Here is a 23,456-nt window from a genome sequence, read left to right as displayed (position 1 = left end):
GAACTTTTGGAATACTGGACAACTTGCCTCGGCAGCATTCCTTCCTTATACTGAATTGTGATTTGGATAGTTTGATACTCCACTGTTTTACTTTGACAAAAGAAATTAAACCAAAGAAGAATTCCAGCATGCATTTCCTAGGGATATAAAATGTAATCTGTTTAAAACGGTAAGTCAAATTGTTCATTTAAACATTAATATCTGCTGACACAAGCTGCGGACCTATTCAAGCTGCTTTCCTGGCATGCTGTACAGTCCCCTATGTTCAGGCAGCTCGGGCTGGAGAAGGGGCAGGGAACATGCTGGCATGCTGTAGGTGGGGGAGAGGCAGTACATGGAAAGCTGCAGGTTGTATTCATCATTTAAAGGGTGACAGTCCTCGGACCATTAGCTCAACTTTGCTAAGGAAGTCTGCATACTGTAATAATGCTAAGGGCTATAGCAGGCAGAACGTAAGCTCCTGGTAGGTAGGGACACCCCTTGCCGAAAAGGTCTCAAGAGAAAAGTCAGACATAGTAACATAGTACTGACGGCAGAAAAGGACCAAATGGTCCAACCAGTCAGCCCAGCAAGCTTCTTATGGTAATATCTACCACGCTGTGTAGGTCACACCAGGTGTCTCTTAAGGGTAATCCATGTAGTTACCTAGAATCCTTATGATAAGGGTAGAAATATTTACAATCAAAAACCAAGCGACTGTCAAACCCGTAAAAAAAATTGTAGCTAGCAACATTTTTACTGGGTGAGGAGCCTGCCGAAACGTCCAGCAATGCTGGCTTGCTTTGCTTCTGGACTCCTGTGCTTTTTCCCCTTATGTCTGCATATCAGTACCCGCAGACCGTAAAAATCGCGGCCCATGTTGGTTACCTTCCGAATCTAATTCCCCTTTTTTCCCCCCTCCACAATTTCCAGTTTGGATATTAGTCCCACAAACTGGAAACTGTGTTACAGGCTGTTCACATAAAAGATAATTTACTCATAAACTTCACCACGGAAATAAACCAGAAGGGCCTACTGGATTTAAATGTGTGGCACAGGAAAAATAGATCCAGGTGGACCTAGGAAAACATGGACTGATGGTTATCTAAGCAAGCACTATTGCCTATCCCAGAATGGATGATGGCAACAGTTTACATTTCAGTAATGTAACTGATTTTTTATTTTACAATATTTATATCCTTAGTATTGCCACTGAAATAATCTTCAGATAATCTGTGGTGCACGGTTTCTGATAACTAAGCTGCAGTGCTGTTGGTTGCCCTGCAGCTGCCTCAGGTTCTGTTTCTGCTCCTTCAGCCCGCCAGATGCCAGATAAGCAGCATTCCCAGCCCCTGAGAGAGCAGATTCACACATCCTGAGGCCCTAAACTACGTCAAGTTTAAGAGGCCCCATGGCATTAGCAAAAAAAAAAAAAAAAAAAAGGTAAAACTTGAAAATTCAGGGATTTTTGGTGTTTAGAGGTTTTTAAGCTTCTGTCTAAATCCGGTCCTCATCGGCCACTGCTGAATAGGAAATCTAACTGGCTGGCTCAAAAGCACTCTTACACCGGGTTGCTAAGCCAGAGAACCACTACCGCAAGGGCTGGGCCACAGAGGGTGACGAGAGCCGGGAGAAACTAAAACCAGAATGATGGGAGGAGGGGAATGCGGACAGCGCACGGAAGGAAGAGACAGTTACCAACGAGAACAAAACATTATCAACGTATGTTAAACATGACACACATTGGTGTTCATATATTTTTAGTGAGTTCACAAGAATTTTAGATAACATTTCCATGTATTTATACTACGTTGTACAATGTGCTAGCACTTCATATTATCTAAGTTTACTTAGGGAATAGCCACTGCTATTAATTGCATCAGTGGCATGGGATCTTCTTAGTTTTTGGGTACTTGCCAGGTTCTTGTGGCCTGGTTTTGGCCTCTGTTGGAAACAGGATGCTGGGCTCGATGGACCCTCGGTCTGACCCAGCATGGCATGTTCTTATGTTCTTATCAAAAAAAAAAATTATAATTACGGAACATCGGGTACATAATGACTTACAGAATTCCAGATTTCCTGAGATTTTCTATTATATTTTTCAACTACAACAGCTTCATATTTTGTAACCCCTGGGCAGGACGGATCCTTTTACACGCACGCAGGGGCGTATAGGAAAAAAGAGCCGGACCTTGCCTGCACTTACCCTTCTTCAGTGTCTCAGTCTCTGCTTCACCTCACCAGATAGCTTTGCTTTCTGAGCTTCAAGATTCCAATGTGGGGACGAACAATAGCTCTTATACCCAGTTCTTTGCAAGACCAGCCCTTTCTCCGTCCTTTGTACACAGCACTGAGAATTAACCCTGACTCCGCATTCAATAAACACACAAGAATGGTGGTTTCCAACTTCTTTACTGGTAGTTGAATAGATGACTGAATAATATTTACACTTCAGTTTGCTCTCAGTTCAAGTCAATAAATAATAAGACAGCAGAAAGATTTAATAAACCCGTGTCGCCACTTTTTATCAAAGTCTCTACTTTTCTCTGGAAGCTTTATTTACACAGGTTTCCTTCCTCCTCCCAATTACTCCCAATCCACAAGTTATAACAGATTGTAATTAGTCCAATCCTCCGGGCCCAAATGGCATCATCAGCACTTCCCACTGAAGGTGGCTAGAATACAGTCCCAATAGCTTCTCAGAACTTAGTCCCAGATTTAATGCATTACCTAAATCCTCTAGAATTCTTTAACTCCTTAAATAGTGCCTGGTGGGCATTTTACTCTCCCTTGTATTGCACTTGAGACAGCAGCAATAAAGGTCTTGTTACCTTTACTTTGTATCCATTAATTTCCTTCCTTTATTGTCCTTTGATGCGATCCCCTCCTCCAAATTTCTGTTTCTTTCAGAAAGAAAGACTCCACTCTTTCGATGGTTTCCTTACGGAGTCCTGGGCACCAAGGGCCACCAGCTCTCAGTGAACAAAAATAGTCTTTAAACCCCAAAAGAGAAAAATATCAAGCAGGAAGGATGGAATAAAACATCAATGCGATGGGGAAGGTACAGAGAAGGGCTACCAAAATGATAAGGGGAATGGAACAGCTCCCCTATGAGGAAAGACTAAAGAGGTTAGGACTTTTCAGCTTGGAGAAGAGACGACTGAGGGGGGATATGATAGAGATGTTTAAAATCATGAGAGGTCTAGAACGGGTAGATGTGAATCAGTTATTTACTCTTTCGGATAATAGAAAGACTAAGGGACACTCCATGAAGTTAGCATGGGGCACATTTAAAACTAATCGGAGAAAGTTCTTTTTTACTCAATGCACAATTAAACTCTGGAATTTGTTGCCAGAGGATGTGGTTAGTGCAGTTAGTATAGCTGTGTTTAAAAAAGGATTGGATAAGTTCTTGGAGGAGAAGTCCATTACCTGCTATTAAGTTCACTTAGAGAATAGCCACTGCCATTAGCAATGGTTACATGGGATAGACTTAGTTTTTGGGTACTTGCCAGGTTCTTATGGCCTGGATTGGCCACTGTTGGAAACAGGATGCTGGGCTTGATGGACCCTTGGTCTGACCCAGTATGGCATTTTCTTATGTTCTTATGTTGCCTCAGAGGGCGTAGTGCAAAAAGACAGTTACTTAACAAATATAGCTCCTCTGCATCAGGCCACCGTCAGGTCTGCCCTGTGAAGGAGAGAGCGCACACTGCAGGTCTTCCTCACACCAAATCCAGCCTTGATTACAGGGACACCCCAGGCCTCCGTAACAAGGGGGGACTGGCTCAAAATTGGTTGAAGAGTCCAAAGCAAGCTTAAAGGCTGGATAGTCAGGTCAACGGGAGGCTGACCCCTAAATGGGAAAACTTCCTTACTTCTTCCCATAAATTAAGAGAAAAAACAGCAAGCAGGAGTCAGAGGGCTCCTGTCTGCTTGAAACTGCAACTAAAAATCCATGAGGATAGCCGGTGCTTTGGGATGAAGCACAAGTAAGACACCATCTGCAGCTCCCATATGGGGAAGTACAACCCAAACCTCTCTTTACTGCTTTCTAAACAGAACCTCCCCATTCAAATGGTATTTGCCGACACAATATTCTATCAGTATGCATCCCTAGAAAAGAGCTATTCTTCTAGTTGTTAAGGATGAGTTTTAAGGCCAAGGATAGTAAAATAACCGATCAATTTCTTAATACAATCAAAAATATCTTTCAAAGATATTCCAAATAATAATTTGAAATGAAAGCTCACATTACAGACAATCCATAATTTTTCTCCATATCCCCATCCAAAATTTCTTTAGATCATTACAGAAATGCAACCTATGTGAGAATGCCCCTATCTCTGTGTGGCAAAACCCGAGCACAGACTATTTTTTTTTCTCTTACTGGTATCAGAGCAATAAAATATATGTCTGAGTGAAGACCCAGAAACCTGCAATGACTTGTTAAAAAAAAAATAAATTCCCATTGAGCAGGTTCAGACAGGCCTCTAAGTACTCTCTCATACTTTTTCTATCCCTTTGCAACCTCCAATACGAGCAGTCTGCAAACACCGCTAGAACCTCAAAGCTACCTTACAAGGTTTCAGGCGCCTTATCACAGCCTTTAAAATCTCTGGTACATTTGGCAATGAAAGCACGTAAATTTTCCCTGCTAATATCCAGTGCCTCCACTGAAGTTATTTAAATCTTTGAGGACTTGTTAAGTTAAATTTCATCTTCATCTCTTGCAAGCTTTTCCCCCCTTTAATACACAATCCATCCATATTGCCCTGCCTTTGCCAGCTGGGCCAATTCATGCTAAGAATTGCACGCATGTAGTAGCACTGCAGAAATAAGTTATAGAAGCAGTAGCGTTTGCTAATTGTAAACATTGGGTTATACCATAGGAGTATCTTGGTAGGGTCCTTTCATGCTGTCATCAATAAATTCTCCAGTTTCCTAAATGCTCCATAGATTGATGCTAATACCTAGTTTTCTTTAGCAATTTTTGTAGGAATCATCCCTGGAACATGACACAGAGGAAGAGGAAAGCAAGTATGCTTAACTGTGACCAGGGATCTCCAGAGACAGCAGCATGGTTTAGCCATTATGCTTTAGCAGGCGTGCGGAGTTCCCACATGTGGGCACTGCCTCATGAGCCCCTCGGTCTCTTCTAGAGCTCAAGCTTCAGGGGGTAGCTGATTCTCCAGGGAGGCAGGTGGGTAATTAAGTATGGCCAATTTATCCTGTCTACAGAGAATCTTGTTCACGGGGGGGGGGGGGGGGGGCAAACCTGCTTTCTCCGTTGACAAGCAGGCAAGAGTTAGCCATAATGCATGGGGAGTCCCCAGCTGAGTGTTGCATTGCAGGCCAATAATTAATGGCAACCCAGCCCCACCAGACGCAGCGTAAACAATCCGGAAAGAACAGATTACCCAAAGTCAGTGGATAAATTTACCTGGAGACCTTTAGTTTAGCTTGCGGCATGAATGAAGTTACCCAGAGAACACTCAATAACGGTTAACAGGATAAGGTAAGTCCCTTCTTAGAATGCCTCTGGTTTATCCAGGTAAAATTCATCCAGCTAAAAACCGGAAAAAATGAGCTGGGATTTTTAAACCCTGCGGTTTGTCCGGCTAAGTGCTCAACTTAGCCAAACCATCTGAATATGCACCTGTTAGTGACTGGGTAAAGAGCAACACAGGCAGCAGCTTTTACTAGATCTGAATCCTACTCTTGCCCAGCATGGATCAGTGAAGTACACGTAGAGGGACAACGGAAGAAAAAGGAGATGATTTCAGAGCTCTCTCTAATGAGAGATGGAAAGAAGCATGGAGGAGGGCATTTGGGACTGATTAACGAAAAACCAAAGCCACTGCTTTCCTTGTTGCCGCTCATTCCTCTCCCTTGCTCTGTGTGCTGGTATTGGTTACAGCTAAGGCCACTGTGGCTAGATCAAGCAAACATATATTGCCCTTCTCAGAACAAGCTGTTTCCAAAGACTGCAAGCTGATACTGGCAGCTCGACCTTAGCAGAAGCTGTTATCCAAAACAATCTTTACATCCAGCGGCATGCAAAAGCACAGGAGGAGGAGATGCAGGCCAGCAGATGCCAGTGCAACCGGCACCCTCCTCCAAAAGGCTAGGGGAACAATTCCGCATGAAGTGTCTTGCCCCCTCCCCTGCCAGCCCAGTATACAGATGCCCCATACTTCCCATTCCAAATTAGCAAAGCGTCAGCCATCTGAAGACTGGGGCTGCAAGAACTAATTACAGCCATTGTCACGTCTGGCTAACCTCAGCATCCAGAGCTTGCTGCAGCTGGCTGCCAAACCAACAGCATTCAGCAGTGTTACCACATAAACCCTGACATAGTCTCAGGTTCACTGTGTTCTCCTCGGTGCAAGGATGAGTTTATGGAAGATCGAGATTGGATCAGTGCACTTCAAATGCACCCCTGCTACCTCCAGTGCAGAATAAGAAGCTTCACTAACAGCGGGAGGTGGTATTTGAGGAAGGCACAGCACTGTTTCCCTGTATCAGCAATGAGGCGCTGCATACTCCCTGCAAGTAGCCAACAGGACTACCAGCTGGCCCCCTTTATTTATTTATATATATATATTTTTTTTTCCTCCCTTCGTTTATAATTTTTAGATAGTTGAGAAGTTAAAAAAAAAACTTGACAGGAAATGGTATAGAGAGACCAAAAACAATTTAGAAGAAAACAAAACAATCCTATTTAAGGTACAGATGTCAACAATACTCTGTTACTCCACCATAATGGGGGTAATCCAATAGAAAATATGCAAAGCAAATAACATCAAATTTAACAATGAAAAAGAAAAAGGCCTCACCACAATAATGTTGAGCTCTCAAATTCATAAGGTCGGAACACATTCTTAGGAGCTAATCCTAAGATTAGGAGAGGAATTTAGCTGGGAGGGATCAAAAAAGAAATGTTTGACCCATGCATATTTAATAACACATTTACAGGGGAAATATAGACGAGACATAGCCCCCATACCAACTACTGCGGGACGCATTAACAGGAAATGTTTTCTTTTCGATTGTGTTACTTCAGCAACATCAGGAAACATACGGATTTTATTCCCTAAAAACAATATGTCTCTCTTCCAAAAAAAATATTTTTAGTACAAAGTCCTGGTCAGAGTCCAAGGCAAATGTGACAATTAAGGTTGCAGATATAACTTCCTCTTCCATTGAACTCTCCAAAAAAGAGGGCAAATGAGAGATATTTGATGTTATTGTATCTGCAGGTCTTTTATCCAACTGCAAAGATACTTTATCTGGCAATTAATACGCTTTTGAAATGGGGGGAAGAAAACTTTCTTTTAGAGATAATACTTCTAAGAAATATTTGCATATGGCCAATCGAAATGGTATCTATTGATTTTTGCATAATTGTCCCCTTGGAGTCCAAAGCTTCTACTTGAACTTTAATTTGCAAGAGTTGGGGCTGAGAAGAATTAAATGTAGTAACCAACTCCAGTTGTTGAGAGACAAATTGGAAGATTTGATTCAATAGATTAGCAATAGCTTCCCAAATTATGTCTAAAGTAATACTAGGAGGCTTTGTTAAGGAAAGTGTTATTACCTCCGATGAAAACGATGTGCTTTGCCCAGCTATCGATGATGTTGAGGAAATGTTTTGCAAAGGTTCCCTCCCTTCCTTCACTTGTCCGGCAAACTACTCCTGCTGCTTGCTCCTCCATGCTGGCTCCCCCCAACGCTACCACTACCGGCTGCTCGGTCATCGGAGTACAACAGGAGCATGCTGATCACGTCAGCTTCTCCCGCGGGGAGGGGGGGGGGGGGTACAGGCTGAGGAGGAGCCCGACACGGCTCCGGCGAAAATGATGACTTGGGGTCCGGGGTGGACATTGAGGGAACACCACTCGATTGACCTGCCAAGGACTGCTCCATGGAGCACAATGGAGGTTCCTGGCTCTGGTCTACATACTGGTCCATCGGGCCCGAAACCGGCGAACCTTCCGATACTTCAGGGAACGCCCTGGCCCTTCCCTTCCTCATTGCTGAGATTAAAGGTATTGTGATAAAAGGACATTTTAGGAGGAGATGAGGAGAGTCCAGAGCACCACCAATTAGTGTGCTGCCCATTTATTTATATATATTTAAGGGCTGATCTTGTCCTAGTTTGAACCCATGGTAGGCATGCACACGAAGTCCCAATTTCCCTATGGAAAACTGATGTATGCCATGGGATAAAAGCAGCAGTCTGTCGGTGAAAACTGGAATCGACTGGTAACCCTAGTGGCCAATGATGGTCAGCTGCCTGCGAAGGATGATAGCAAGACACAACACGTGCATGACTCTGTGTGCCACACACTGCATTATCTTCTCCCACAGAATCCCATTCTATCAAATTGGGTGCCACCATTTCCACTCACTCATTGCTAAAAGTGCTTTTGGGAAGGGGAATCGCCTTTCACTATCAATCAGTGCCCCTGGGCCGACACAACTAGACAAGTAAAGAAGCAACTGCTCAAGATCACAGGATCTGGAGCTGCAGCCAGGCAGGAATGACCATCCAAGAAACTTGTGTGTACCACTAGACACTAAATACGTAGCTCTAAATAAACAGAAAATAGAATTTTTTTTTTCCAACATGCTATTACAAATCCCAGGGAAATGAAATCTCCAGGAGAAATAATTGGATTATATTATGCACATTGATGAAGAACTTTGCAAGGAGCTTAGTAACCCACTGGCCCCCGCCATATTTTAAACCAGCGATTCTCAACCGGTGTATCACGACACTTCCCTGTCCCCCTCTGGCCTAGCTGCTCCCCCTGCCCCAGCGAAATGGAACTCTTCCTCCACCCAGGCAGAACGCGGCAGGAGAGCTGGAGTCACTGGCACCAGCATGGTCTCTTCTTCCCGCCCCTGCGGCCCGGAACAGGAAGTGGAGTGCAGCGGCTGTGAGCGCGGGAAGAAGAGACACTGTTAAGTCTCTGCAGAGTCGGCCTGAAGAACAGCAGCATCGGCCTGGAGCAAAACAAAGGGCAATGTCAGCCCCCGCGGCCCATGGGACTCCTTTATCGAGGCCGCGAGGGCTGGAAGAAAAGGAGACTGTTGCTGCTGCTAGTTTGGTGGTGAGTGAGCGAGTGTGTGTGTGACAGCATGTATGTATGTAAGTGTGATTGGGAATCTGTATGTGCAAGTGAGAGCATGTGTGTAATTGTGTGATTGAGAGCCTATGTAAGTGAGAGCGCAAGCATTTGTGTAATTGTGTGATTGAGAGCCTGCATGTATAAGAGAGAGAGCATGTTGGTAATTGTGTGATTGACAGCCTGTGTGCAATTGTGTGATTGAGAGCCTTTGTAAATGAGAGAGAGAACACGTGTGTAATTGAGAGCTTGTGTGTATAAGAGAGCAACATGTGTGTAATTGTGTGATTGAGAGCCTGTGTGAGAGAGCAAGTATGTGTATAATTGTGTGATTGAGAGCTTGTGTGTATAAGAGAGAGCATGTGTGTAATTGTGTGACTGAGAGCAAGCATATGTGTAACTGTGTGATTGAGAGCTTAGGATTATAAGAGAGAGAGCATGTGTGTAATTGTGTGACTGAGAGCCTGTGTAAGTGAGAGAGCAAGCATGTGTGTAATTGTGTGATTGAGAGCCTGTGTAACTGAGAGAAAGTAGAAATTTGCCAACAATCCACCCCCCCCTCCTAATTCACAACAATCTCAGGGCACCTGGAAATCGAACGTTTCCAGGTATGGAGAACAGAGCATTTTTTTCTGTGTGTCTGCTGTTTTGAAATATTTTATTGGTGTCTAGAAAATTTGTACATGAGTTTTTAATTATTGGATATTCCATTCATCAGCTGTTTTGAAATAATCTGTTCTTTTTATTAGTATGGTCTTACTGCTATTGATTTTACATTTCTTGATTTGTTTTATAAGGATGGGTGATGTTTCTTTTTTCCTTTATTACACTGCATACAGTTTCCAATTCAGTTTTGTCTGCATGTTTCTAGTTATGCTTTATGGACTCTTTATTCTGTGTTAGATGAGAGTCTGCACGTGTGACTGGGATGAGGTATTCTGCTGCGTGTAGTTTCTGGGTAGGGCTCTATAGCAGCCTGGCTTGGTCCGTTTTCCTAATAGGAGGAGTATTGGTGTCTTAGGGCCTGGTGTAATATTTTCAGTGTTGCCTTTTCTTAGGTAAGGTGGTTACTGTTTGAGTGCTGGAAGTTGGTGCTGTTTTGGTGTGGGAGGTTTACTATTTGTGCAATTTCTGTTCAGAGAGAGTACTCTTCATTTTTCCCTTGTGTCATTCTTAACAAAAAAAGTAATATCAGGCCTTTTTTTGTTTTAATTTCCACCATACATTGTAATGAGCAGTGTGTCATGCATGTGAGAGCCATCTGTCAGGTGTGTCCCGACTGAAAAAAGGTTGAGAACCACTGTTTTAAACCATCTTCACATGCCTTAACCTTGTGCATGACTGGATCCAGAATATATAGTCAGCAGAGAGAGGGCCTATACTACAGGTCTGCCAGAGGGATTGATAAGTAGCCAAAGTTAGCCAGAAGTGACCGTAACTGCTGAGTGCGGCAGCGACTCACCCGTTTCCACATCTTGCACGTAGAAATGCAGCTCGTCCGTGATCTCTGTCACAAACACAGGCTTGTAGTTGGTGGTGCGCTCTTTCTCCTCCACCACTGCAACCACCTCCTCCACTGGCTGCTCTTCATAGTTGGACCACACCTGAGGGAGAAAATGAAAAGGGCCTAAGTCAAGTGAATAAACGGGACAGAAACACCCTAGAGACAGAGGGGCAGAGAGGGCAGGAAACAGAGATATACCTCAGAGACAAACTAAACAAAGAATGCAGGAAGAGCAAAAAACATTCAATGATCAGCTCACAAAACTGTTTCATTGATTTCCATTACTATGAGAGTGCTTGAGAAGCTTTGGCTTATAGAAAACGTATTAAGGTTTCTAACTGGACTACCAGCCCAAACTATACAGAGCATCTTCTTAGTAAGGACACTGCATCATGACACACAACTTAACGGGAGTAATACGGGATCATTCGATATTCACTAAACTAATTGCTGCAAATCTGGTTAAAGCAGAGAGAAGGAGCACAGGACCATCATTTATGGGACTCTGCTCCTCCACTGTGTCTCCCTTGCCGCCTTCTTTCCTCTGGTCTGGACAGCTGGCCCCTGTACCCTGGGGGCGCTGGAGTGCATGAACTTAACAGGGCCCATCACATTAAAAGATTAGTACTGTAAATAACCTGTAATGAAATGCCACAGGAGGCAGTGATTTGGAAACCGCCCCTGTATAAAAATGAACCCTCTTCACGGAGGGGTTTTTTTTGTTTTGGTTTTAATGCATCAGCAGGAGCCTGGCTTCCGGGGTCACTGTGGGAATGCAGGTCCATATGTCAGGAGCTGTGATGATGTCACTGCCCTTCTGCAGGAACAACAGAAGGAAAGGTCCCACTACCACAAAATCACGTTAAAAATAGCAGGGGTTTGGGGGGTTTTTCCCCCAAGGAGACCCTGCTTCCATAATCTTATTTTTCTACTGAAAGTGACTATAGTATCTGGTTGCAATAATACTCAGAACAAATCACATTTTTAATAGACCACTTTCAAGGCTCTATGGCATCAGTGTTGCCCCCTTCCATCTCTGCCTTTTCAAGTCAATTGGTGTAGAAATGTTGAGGCTCTCCCATCCAGTCCTTGCCAGCCCCCATTTGGTAGAATGCTAGAAAGGGTTGCCACGCGACCCAGATTCGGTTTGGGTTTTTGCAGTTCCATTATAAATGCAGGACTATAAGTCCTCAGATGCAATGGAGGGGGGTGGGGGAAGAGGTGGGGAAAGCAACCCCAGGACTGGATTGACTTCTTTAGGCTGGTCTAACTCAGGTGGTACCCGAACCCGTTGGCCTCCCATAGAGCCCACAAGCTAGCTCTCATGGCACATTCCCAACACTAGTCCTGATTCAGGGTCAAGGTGGCCTCATTTTACTCATCCATATTCCATTCAAGCCCCCACCCACCCCATCCCATATCTACCATTGCTCTTTCCTTTCCCACACATGCCAGCGAAATGCCAGAGCACAACCAATACTTCCATGCAATTCAAATGTGCCCGGTTGAGACTGAGAGCATGAAAAGGAAGAGGAAAACCACAAATAGATCCCTAAAAGCAGCAACAGGAGCAAGCAATTCAGATCCTCACAGAAGGAAATCAAAGCGTATTCCAACAAAATTCAATTAGGAAAGTGAATAAATCGTCTCAGACTAATATTGTGCGCCAATGCTTCCACTGGAGGTATCAACAGTAATATTGCTGCAGACAGTAATAACAGAGTCCCGGTCACAGCAAGAGAACCAAGGGTACTGCTGCCTAACCTCCATGGAGTAGGACTTTCAGGGACAGGAAAGAAAGACAACAAGCAAGAAAGAGGAAAACAGAAAGACAGTAAATGAGAGAGAAGAAAAATGGAGATACACCAGCACTACTTTGCATAGATTTCTCACATAAGAACCTACCAGAACACTCTACACTGCAAATATTCACACTCCATCTCCCAAACTTTACCACCTAACAACCACCAAACAACGTGCGCTATCCCTAGCTGGACCTTCCCTATGGAACTCTATCCCCACCCACCTACGCCATGAGACCTGCGCCAAAAAATTTAGACAAAATCTCAAGACTTGGCTCTTTACACGAGCCTACACATGAACCCCCCTGCTTGTTAGTCCTTCTCCCACACCCCTACCCCCCCCTCCCATTGCCCCTCAAGCATACTACCTATCTCCCCCCCTCGCCCCCCAAGCATACTCCCGATTTCCCCCTCCAAACCCCCACCCTAGAACTCGTCATTGTAAATAATTTACCTGTATATAATTTTGCATTAATACTTTAATACTTGTATATAATTTATTCATTGCTTATATTTAACCATTTTATTACGCGTATCTATTTGTACAGTCTTTTCCCCTCGTTTTCCCCCTCTTCCCCCCTACCCAGTTCCCTTATCAGTTTCATTGTAAAGCCCCGTTGGCCAGTTTATGTTTCATGGAAACCGATGTGATGTTTTCTTAACAAAAATTTTTTTAAATAAATAAATACATAAATAAGCAGTACACTGGGACACTAAAAAAAAACAAAAACAAAACACGTGCCCTGAAAATGTGAAATTGCATGCATCTATAATTGGAATATGCTACAATGTTAGGTGTCCGCATTTATCTACAAGACCTTTCCCCTTTATACAACAATCCATTCAGACCCGAGCCACCTGAAAATGGGGTCCGAGTTTACGAGCAAGCCACTGTGGGCATTCTGCTTTTGTAGAAGTGTCAGAAAATTTCCGTAGTGAGATGGCACTGTGAGAATGTGTCCATTAAACTAGAATATGCATTCATTTTGAAATGCACACAGAAAACATTTTCAAAAGGATTAATCTGTCAGTAATAATTTGCATATGTGATGTTAACAAAATAGGATTCTAACATGCTTTAAAAATTTAATACCCTCCAGAAGCATGCACACAGCCACTTCTGGAGTAGAAAATCTGACTGCCAATTGTGATGCCTGACATCTTTCAAAGGCGAGCAAAAACAGTCATACTAAATTTATTTTGGCAAACTGAAGCCAGGGAAATAAAGTCACTTTTCCGAGGTCAAGAAAAGCATCAACCATTAGTCCCTGCCTCCTCCAAACATGTCTAGCAATGGAAATATAACATCTCCTTTTAGGAAGACCCAAGCCTTGCTGCATAAGACTATCCACACATGGCCAACCTTATACCCTGCAGACTTCCTAATGTATCACCTAGCTGGGTAACTTCACACACACAACACGCCAAGCTGACAGGTTTCATCATAACGCTGTTCTGCTTTACACCCCCTCTCTCGTTTTCACCTCCTACTTCCCCCATGGTGTTAATGTTAGTATTAAAACACAGCAAGGTATTTTTAATCAACTGCAACCTGATTGTGTATTCTGCATGAGCAGAGGCACTGGTAATTGTGTGACTGGGCTGCAGCATACCATCAGCCCTCCACTACCCCCAGCTGCAGAAGAGAAGCAGCATCTGCGGCACCCCAAGGGGCTCCACTCATCCAGCTACCAGCTTCGGTAATAAGGGAGGAAATGAAAGGCATTTTTAGCTTTCGTCCTCTAGGATCTGGTTTACTGCTGACACATCTAGCAAATATCATACAGATGACTCCGCGTCTCCCTAAAAAATACTGTCATTGTGGTTAACCTTAGGCTTTTGTTTTTTTTATTTTGTTTTTATTGTCTTTTATCACTGGTTCTTTCTTTTTATATTTCATTTTAAATCACTTTGAGTTTTTAAGAAAGAAATGCGCTTAATCAAACCAAATACATTTTTAGATATCCAGATATATTTTATGATGTAGGAACGAGAACACTCTTAGGCTTCCCAGGAACTCGTGTCTTCAGTAAACCGGATCAAAGAACATGCGCTTCAACAGATCCTTGGCTCTGTCATCTTACCAAAGCTCATGTACTCCATCACCCTGGGTTTATCCTGACCCAGATCCAATAAAAGACAGCACAAGCTACCAAGAAACCCAGTGTTCTCCAGGACCAACTAAGCTAAGAGAGTTCTTCACTATCACCTGTCCAAGAAGTGGAGAGGATACATCCTACTGCAGCTTCAGCAATAGACCCCAACTGAGGATGTTTTACTGAAAAATTATGTATGACAAGTAAGATTGATTCAAGATCATATTAGGTCCAAATTCAATAATCAGAGCCCCTGAGGCAGCCACCAGAGGAGTGGCGAAACGCAGCTGAGTTGGGCATTTTCTAAATACATCTCCACTTTAATAAACACGTGAAAGGACACCTGGCATCTCTTCTTTTGTTTTTCCTGCAGATATTTTATTAATTGTTCCATTCAAATTTATCTAAGTTTGGTGCTACTTTTTCCCTTTACACAAATTTTCATAAACTTTGCCTCAATGTCCCTTTGGTTTTGGATTACATCCATTATGCTAAGCAATAAGTCCTGAAAGGGTACATTCAGCTACTTGGCTAAGCAGTTACAGTGTGGCCTGCAAGTCATGGAGTCAGCAACACATGTAATTAACCCAAGAAAACGCACACTCACATTTACAAACTGTTGTAGGAGTGCAGACACACTTTGAACCTTTGCTATCCGGCGTCTCTAATTGCAGAGAGAAAAGGTGCCTTCCAAATACTGGCAGAATCACAAAACCTGCAGGGTATGTTGAGCAGAGTAAAGTCACTGCTTACAAATTATTTACGGAACCCAAAACTTCTCTTGACAGGCTGCATAAAATATGGAATTCATTGCCAGAGGATGTGGTTACAGCACTTAGTATAGCTGGGTTCACAAAAGGTTTGGGTAAGTTCCTAGAGGATAAGTCCATAAACTGCTATGATGGTAATTAATAAGCAATAGTAGCTTGTGATCTATCTAATGTATGGGTACTTGCCATACTTGGATTGGCCACTGCTGGAAACAGGATACTGGGCTTGATGGACCCTTAGTCTGACCCACTATGGCATCTCTTAAGTTCTTACACATGGACCCCCAGTCCATCTGTTGTTAAAGGGCAGCTGCTCTGGTGGCAGATGCATTGCAGCTAAGCTCATCAGATGATTCCATATAATACCGGAGGCTTAGCTAGCAGTGGGTTTTTACTTGTACAGGCTTGTTCAAAAGGAAATCCAATTAAAAGTCCATACAGACCATGGAGCAGAACCAGGACACTCTCACCTATCATTTAAGATATGGAGTCATCTGATAAGCCGGGCTGTGGTCTTCCTTCCAACATCTTCTGGCTGCACTGAGCTCATACTCGCAACAAGCCTCAGCCCCATACAGTGAGGTGCCAGCAATACAGCTCAATGCTGACGGAAGGTGACACCGTGTCAATTCCAATACAACTTCTGGAAGGCTACACAAGTATGTACACTAGGTTCATCACAGCTGGGCTGCCACACGGCTTTAGCATGGCATTTAGAAAGTGCAGAGATACATACACACAACTGCGTGCCCCTCCAGGGAAATTCATTGGTTTTGCTAGTTATTCGCACATATTTTTTATGCACATAAATTTTGATATTATGCACATAAGTACAACTTATGCGCATAACATTCAATTTTATGCATGCAAAATGGCATTTACATGCATAAACAACTGAAACGAATGAAAGGAACCAAAAACCTGTGCCAAAAAGAAGGTGAAACGAATGAATGAACCTAAGTGAACATTTTCTTTGTATGAATATCCCTACCTCCCATAAATTCTGTTTATCTGGCAGTAAAGCCCTCTTCACATTAATCTGTAACTAATACCTTCCAAAGTCACAGAGAAAGTAACGTATGTGCTGCAATTATACCTGGAAATGAGCACCATTTTTTACGCTTATTGACGGACACATCAGTGTTATGAGTCTAACATTACTGACACACCACTAACTAGATGTTAACATGCCAAATTAGGTTTCAGCAATTACCGTTGACTGATTCATTTAGGGACTCATGCTGCCAACTGACCCTACTGATAGACACAATAGGAAGAGATGTTTACCTAGAAAAAGCGAGAGGAGGAAGAGAAAAGAGAGGAAAAGACTTGTGCCATACTAAAAAGTCAACTGAAATGAGAAAGAGGAATAAGTTAAAGATACACAATACTAGAAAGGTTAACACAAACCAACGGAAAACTAAAGACAGATAAAATACAGAGAGAAACAGCTTTGCTGAGGGAGGAAATATAACTGTTGCTACTGTGGTGAACCCTGCAGGCAGAACAGCATCAGGGAAAAGATTTCCTCTCCACTCCCAGCTAGTGAGCGATGCTGGGGCATGGTATCTGGGGAAGAGTTAAGTTAGACAAAAATGAGGGGGGCTGAGAAGAGACAGAGAAGAGGTTCCCAGTGTCCAGCAGACTCTCACAGAGGAAGGCGAGAGCAATGGCAGAGCATATACTACAGTCAAACATGACCAACCAATCAGTAGTCAGGGATTTACTTTCAGCTATTCCACCCCGACAACTTTTTGATCCAGGACAGATTTCATATGAATTACTCTCAGTACCCTCAGTCACCAACTAGATGCCATGTCAAAAGCATTTTGCTTGGGACGAAGATCACAGAGGTAGGGGAAGAGAAGGCTCAGAGACTCATTATTTTCTTGCTCACAGGAAAATGAAAGCAACGTTCCACCCCACCTCCCAAAACAGGATCACATTCGAAAGAGCAGTAGAAGTTCTTCCTTCATCTTCAGAGCTGGTGGCATGCGTCCTTTGCAGCTAACGCCATCAAGTACTGACCTAATGATATCAGCCAGAGGAAGCACACATCCTGAGTCTTTCTTTATCTAAACAATGGAGTGTGTCAAAAGTGATTTTACTTATATAACTCAGCAGATCGTACCTCTGAGAGACAGGGTGGCCACATGCATATACACAAGGGCCAGTTTTACACAGTGCTCTATCAGGGAAACATCTTAATGTCGGTTACTCACAAGCTGTTGCACTGTAACACTTCAGTTGACATCCAAAAGCCTTAGAGAAAAATATGGAGGGAGTATTTAGTTGAAGGTGATTAGATAGCTCCAGGTCATAAGGCACAAGGTGAGCCAGTCCTGCTTTTATCCCCAACACATTTATGAAGGTGAACTCTTGCTGTTTTTAGATACATTTCAACTATAATTTCAGAGAGCCAATGGAGAAAACTCAGGATTGACTCAGCCTGTCCCCAGTGACCTGGAGATATCTGGTAAACCTGTGTTAGACCTGATTCAATCATGCATCCTAATCATGTCCAGAGACAAGGATAGAGTACAGTTATAAAACTTCTCCTCTCAGCTATAAAATGGTAAAGCTAAAGGACTTCTAAGATATAGTGCAGGCCTAGTGAAAGCACCCATGGCCTGAAGTCAATCCTACACATGGAGCCAGAGTGCAGAATGGCTGAAAGGGGATTTTTCAAAATATAAATCACCTAATTGAAGACTAGAAACACTGCCCTTCTCATTGATTGCTCTGGATTTCTAGCTTCTCATTACGTTGTTCTGCTAAGGATGTTTTTAATCTTTTTTTTTTTGTGTGTGCATGCTCTGATTCTCAGTACTAGGCCTACAATACTTGTCTTTTTGGGAAGTGTTAATGAATACAAATATTATTCAAGCCACTAAAGTCTGTTCTATGTTTAGAACTGAGAACTCTCCGGCAAGGGGATGCTCTGGGAGATGTATCTAAATGGTGAGTGAAAGGAGGGTGATGGGTTTGGGGTAAGAATAGAAAGATGCTGCTGCCACAAAAACTGGGAGGAGTGGAGATGAGGCTCTCAGCCTGAGGAACCTCCAGTTCTGGAAGTTAACCCTTAAGGACTTTAGGGCTAGAGAGCTGTAGAGGAAGTCTGCAGAAGGAGCACTAAAGAGCTCTGTCCAGTATGGCTGAGGGTCAGCATAAAGGATAAGCCCCCCCTCCGTGTGGATACTGGTTCTGCCTGGAGAAGTGCTGTAACCTGTGTTATTCAGTGGAGTCTTAAGGATCTTGGTGGGGAGCTTGAGAGGAAACAGTATGTAGGAGATTTCTGCCTCAATAACAGAGAACAAACTGTGAAGGTTTTGTGATTGTCTTTTTTTCAATTTTTCCATTTAAGTTTCTGATTCTCTGGACTTTGAAATTTGCAATAAATTCTTTTTCTAGCCTGGCATCGAAATCTGGGTGTGGACCTTCTGTTCTTGGTGTGCGAGTCTCCCCTTGGGCCCCGGAGCAATAGCTATTCTGTGCCGTGGCTGCAGACAGGTTTTTCCCGCTCCTGCAATACCTAAAGGTGATCTCCCCGAGAAGGGGAGGTGGGGAGTTTGTTTTTGTTTTAATCTCTAGGGTCCCCCTGGAATACCTACTAAAGGAGTTTGGCCTAGTGGTTAGGCTGAATGTCCCAGTTGTACCATGGTACCTGCTTCTGTAGAAAGTCAAGACCCCTAGCGTCTGTGTGGATTAGTTCTCTCAATTTTTCCTGTGAGGAGGCTTAGAAGATTTGAAAAGTAGCAAGAGAGACTTTAAAAGAACTTACAAATCACCCTGCAGCTGTGAGCTGTCTCTAGTGATTATTTTCTTTTTTTGTTTGGGGGTGAGGTTTCCCTCAGCCTTTCTTTCTATCATCTAAAGGGAAGGAGGAGGCTCTCCACACCCAACCAGCAAAAACCTGAGGGGAGAAAGAAGAAAATGCCCTTCAGACATACAGAGAGGAGAAGTTTAAAGAATCAAGATCTAGCATTTGGGTCTCAGCTATTTGCAATGTGGATTTAACGTATTTATTTATTTATTTATTTATTTATTTAATATTCTACTCTTTACAATGAGTGATCAGTCAAAAATAGAACTAACTGATCACGGTCGTGATCTTGGAGTCTTAATTGATAGTGATCTGTCCGTGAAAAAACATACTAGCCAAAAACTATTTTCAATTAAATATTTTAAAACATCTAAAACCCCTAAAACCACTCCTCTCAAATGAGGATTTTAGAACAGTATTACAAACTTTAATTTTCAGTGATTTTGATTACTGTAATGCACTATATTTTTGAGTTTGCCAGCCAACACAATTCATCCACTTCAGCCTTTACATAACACAACCACCAGAATATTATCAGGGAATAGCAAATCTGACCATACACCACCAGTCCTGAAGGCTCTACCCTGGTTACCAATTAAATTCAGAACACAATACAAAGTACTTATGATCCTTCACAATATCATCTACAATGACGAGACAGAATGCTTAAATGCATCATTACATCTGTACGTCCCTCCAAGAAATCTAAGATGTGCCAACAAAGGCTTACTCCAAGATCCAACACTGCATTCCGCACACTTGAGCAAAATCAGAGAAAAGGCTCTATCAACTGCTAGCCCAAAACTGTGGAAGGCAATGCTGGCTGAATGGCGCACCCAGAAAGACAGAAAGCAGTTTTAAAAAGATCTAAACACATGGTTATTCAGACAAGCATACGCTGATTAAGAAAAACACAAACTCGAGGTTGCAAAACTGTGATATATTTTATTGTATAGATGTTTTAAAATGTGATTTGTTTTTGAATTTATGTCTTTAGATAGTGGGGTTTTTTTTTTTTTAATTGTAAACCACCACTATTGTTAATTCAGAATGACAGTATAGAAATAAATAAATATGAAATATACAGTATGAATTACACTCAATTCATAACAGTTAACATGTTCTAAACACGCAAAACGACAAATATAAAAAGAGACAAATTCTCTTAAAGCCACTCAGTGCACAATGACTGCAACCCAAACAGAAGACTGACAGACCTATTCAAATTCAAATTCCAGAAACCTGCCTAAAAGAGAAATCCTTAACCTGCTCATGAAAGGTTTTATAATCCCGCAGCCCTCTCCGTGCAAAAGTAACAGAATTCTACAAGGTTGGACCAATCCCGAACAGGTTGTGGGTTTCCAACAATCAAACCATCTTAACCCATGGGACCCCAAGTAAAAGGTAATCCGCTGAACGAAGACTCCTGGAAGGGATATAAGCATTGCAATAATCAATAAATCAGCCAAATAACTTGGTTCAGCACTACGTACGGCTTTAAATACCAACATTATGATCTTAAACTGAATCCCCCGGGGCAACAGGCACCCAATGAATTTCTTTGCGACAAGCAGGTAATAAAACTGGGAGAAGAGGGTCCCCATACCTTAAGGCTTGCCGTCCAATTCAAAGATAAAGAAAGGGACCCCTGAGAATAAACAAAGGGCTTACAGAGTCACAGGTTTACACATTTTACCATGTGAATTGATTTTTGGAAAGTAGAAAAAAAAGAGAGACTTATGTTGTGTGCCACAGTATGCGTTTCAACTAATTTATCAGTAAAGTTAAGTTGTTACGCCATAACCGACTCCAGCTTTACTACTGGTACCAAAGTGTTCACGTCCAGGTTATGGCTCTCCCCCTCCACCCCGAGAATCCTGTAGAACTGGGCCTGTAATAAATTGAGTAATTGTATCCTGTCTTGTGATTAGCCCTGTGAATACGGAGAAATTCCCAACCCAGGGTTACTATATATATATATATATATATATATATATATATTCACATCTTAAAAAGTACACCATACAGCTTCTTAAAGAACGTGTAGGCTCACCAGAAAAAGAGAGAGAGAAAAAAAAGGAACGAGACCGCCTGCTGCAATAATGCTCAGATCGCCTGCTTACAAAGGGAGCCCTCCGCTCCAGAGGGCAGACTGTGACAGAGAAGACATTCTGCAAATTTATTTTCTTTTTATATGGTTAAGTAATAATGACTGCCAACCAAAGTAAGCGCTGGTGGCTATCGCTCCATCTGGACGAATAAAAGGCTCCAACCGAAAGCAAAGGCCTTTCACTCAGACTGGGCCTCAACAGGCAAGAAATGCTCGTTCCACAGGGATCCATCGCTTTTATAGCTTTTATTTTGGGAGAGGAACAGAACTGGAAGGTGGTTTGTGGGTTTGTTTGTTTTTTATAATGAGACCATCAGCCTGATGATTTGGTGGCAGCGTTGCACGCCGCTGCTCGGGAGTTAACGCCCGCTGCCTGCTATTCGGGCCCTGTGGGGTTCGGGATGCTAAAAGAGAGGCAGGCGCTCACAGCGTGCTGGGCGATCGAATGCTGGTCTTCACAAAAGTGGGCACTGACAGGAGGCTGTGGCCTGTGGTCCTTAGCCAACGGACTGTCACTGCAGCACTTCAGCTACATTTTGGGGAGGGAGGCCATATCTGGCCCTTTTGATGATTTGAAACAGGGGGAGGCATCGGGAATAACATTTCCAGATCTGTCAGAAGTTGGCAACTCTGCCGCATCCCTGGCAATCCTGCCCCTCCCCCCCCCCCCCGTGTTCCCCTACCTCCATGTCCCCCCCCCCCTTTCCGAGGGGTCTCTTCTCTCTCTCTGGAACTTCCTCCTTCCCTCTCCCTCACACTCTTATTCGCCCATCTCCTTCCATCCACGTTTACTCACCCCTTTTCTCCTCTCATTCATTCCCCTCCCTCCCCTCTCATTCACTCTTTCCCTTTCACCTCTTCACTCATTCAACACCCCTTCCTTCCTTCCACTCTTCCTCCTCCTCTCACCCTTCTTCCCTTCTCTCTCATGCATCCCTATTCCCTGCCCTCTCACTCACCCCTCTCTCTTAGCTCCCCCTTCGTCACTTACACTCAACTCCCTGTATAAATTACATTGTAAATCACAAACTGCATCATAAATTGCAATATTCATAGTTCATAAACAAGAAAAACTGATATATTAAAAATATTATCGTTAAAGATATAAGAGAAACCAAATGCAAGAGGTCAGCTAAGTATCAAAGGTCTGCTACTTATCACTTCTATAGCGCTACTCGACATAGGCAACACTGTATAAAAAGACATAAGAGACAGTCCCTGCTCGGCAGAGCTTACAGTCTAACAAAGACAAACATACAGGGCAAAAGAGATTTTAAGAATTTCAGTTTAAGAAAATGGTTAAAATCAATGAGGCTGAAAGCGGGATAATCAGGGATAAAGATTTAAAAGCAGCCTCAAAAAAGTGGGTTTTTAGAAGCAACTCAGGGAGTGTGACGCACCAGCTCAGGAAGTCTACTCCAAACATACAGTGTGCTGCCAACAGTTCTTCTGGGTCCTCCTCTCACCCAACCCCACAATCAATAAAATATTAACACAGCTGAGCGAGACTCTCCCGAGCAGGTAACAGCACCTCCACTTGCCATCCTCTGACTCAACTTTGCTGTTCTGGCATGAACACAATATTTAAGAAACCATACTCCATCGTCTTAGGAGTGTGAATCGGAATTTTAAGAATATCTAAATATTCCCAGACAAGGCCGACCTTTGAGAGGTGCAACCACAGAGAGTGCCATATGCAAGGTGAAGCAGCAGGAGGCCTGCATGACTGTTACCCACGGCAGCCCAAGATGGCTACCCTGAAGGAGAGAAAGAGAGCGAGTATGGATGCGGGGCAAAGCAGCGACAGAGCTCAGCGGTGACGGAGCTTGGCCCAGTTTCCTCAGTGAGTGAAGCAGCAGCCAGACAAGGAACAAGGAACTGTAAAGGCCCACCTCCAGCTTTACTCCCCCCTTAGCTGAGGTCACAGAGAAGACACTGGGTGGGGTTGGCAGAACCCATTTCATAGCATTTGCTGCCAAATAGAGGAAGATGTGGGGGACAGGGCAGCCCTCAAGAGTCCATTTCACTGGCTGCTGGAGAGGAGAGATGACGCAGCCTTGGTGGAGCCACCAGAGAGAAAAGGCAGAGACGAGGTGGGCAGTGGAGCTCATGTCATGGGGCCTTCTCCCCTCACTTTTTCCTCTGCTGAACAGTACAAGTGGCACAGATGGAGTGACCTTAGCAGAGCACATCCCCTAGTGCCCACTGCGAAGAGAAGTGGTAAGGCAAGGATAAAAG

General features: G+C 43.3%; 1 protein-coding gene across 1 annotated transcript in view; it reads right to left on the bottom strand.

The window, feature by feature from the left end:
- SND1 (staphylococcal nuclease and tudor domain containing 1) overlaps nucleotides 1-23,456 on the bottom strand; it is a 1,835,638-nt gene that overhangs the window by 208,619 nt on the left and 1,603,563 nt on the right. The window contains exon 18 of the mRNA XM_029615915.1: nucleotides 10,576-10,717. Coding sequence (XP_029471775.1) covers nucleotides 10,576-10,717 — 142 coding nt within the window. The remainder of the gene's footprint in view (nucleotides 1-10,575; nucleotides 10,718-23,456) is intronic.

Source organism: Rhinatrema bivittatum, chromosome 9, assembly GCF_901001135.1.
Source record: "Rhinatrema bivittatum chromosome 9, aRhiBiv1.1, whole genome shotgun sequence".
NCBI classification, from domain to species: Eukaryota; Metazoa; Chordata; class Amphibia; order Gymnophiona; family Rhinatrematidae; genus Rhinatrema; species Rhinatrema bivittatum.
The sequence above is the reverse complement of the archived record's forward strand: the minus strand, read 5'-3'. Positions and strand labels throughout refer to the sequence as shown.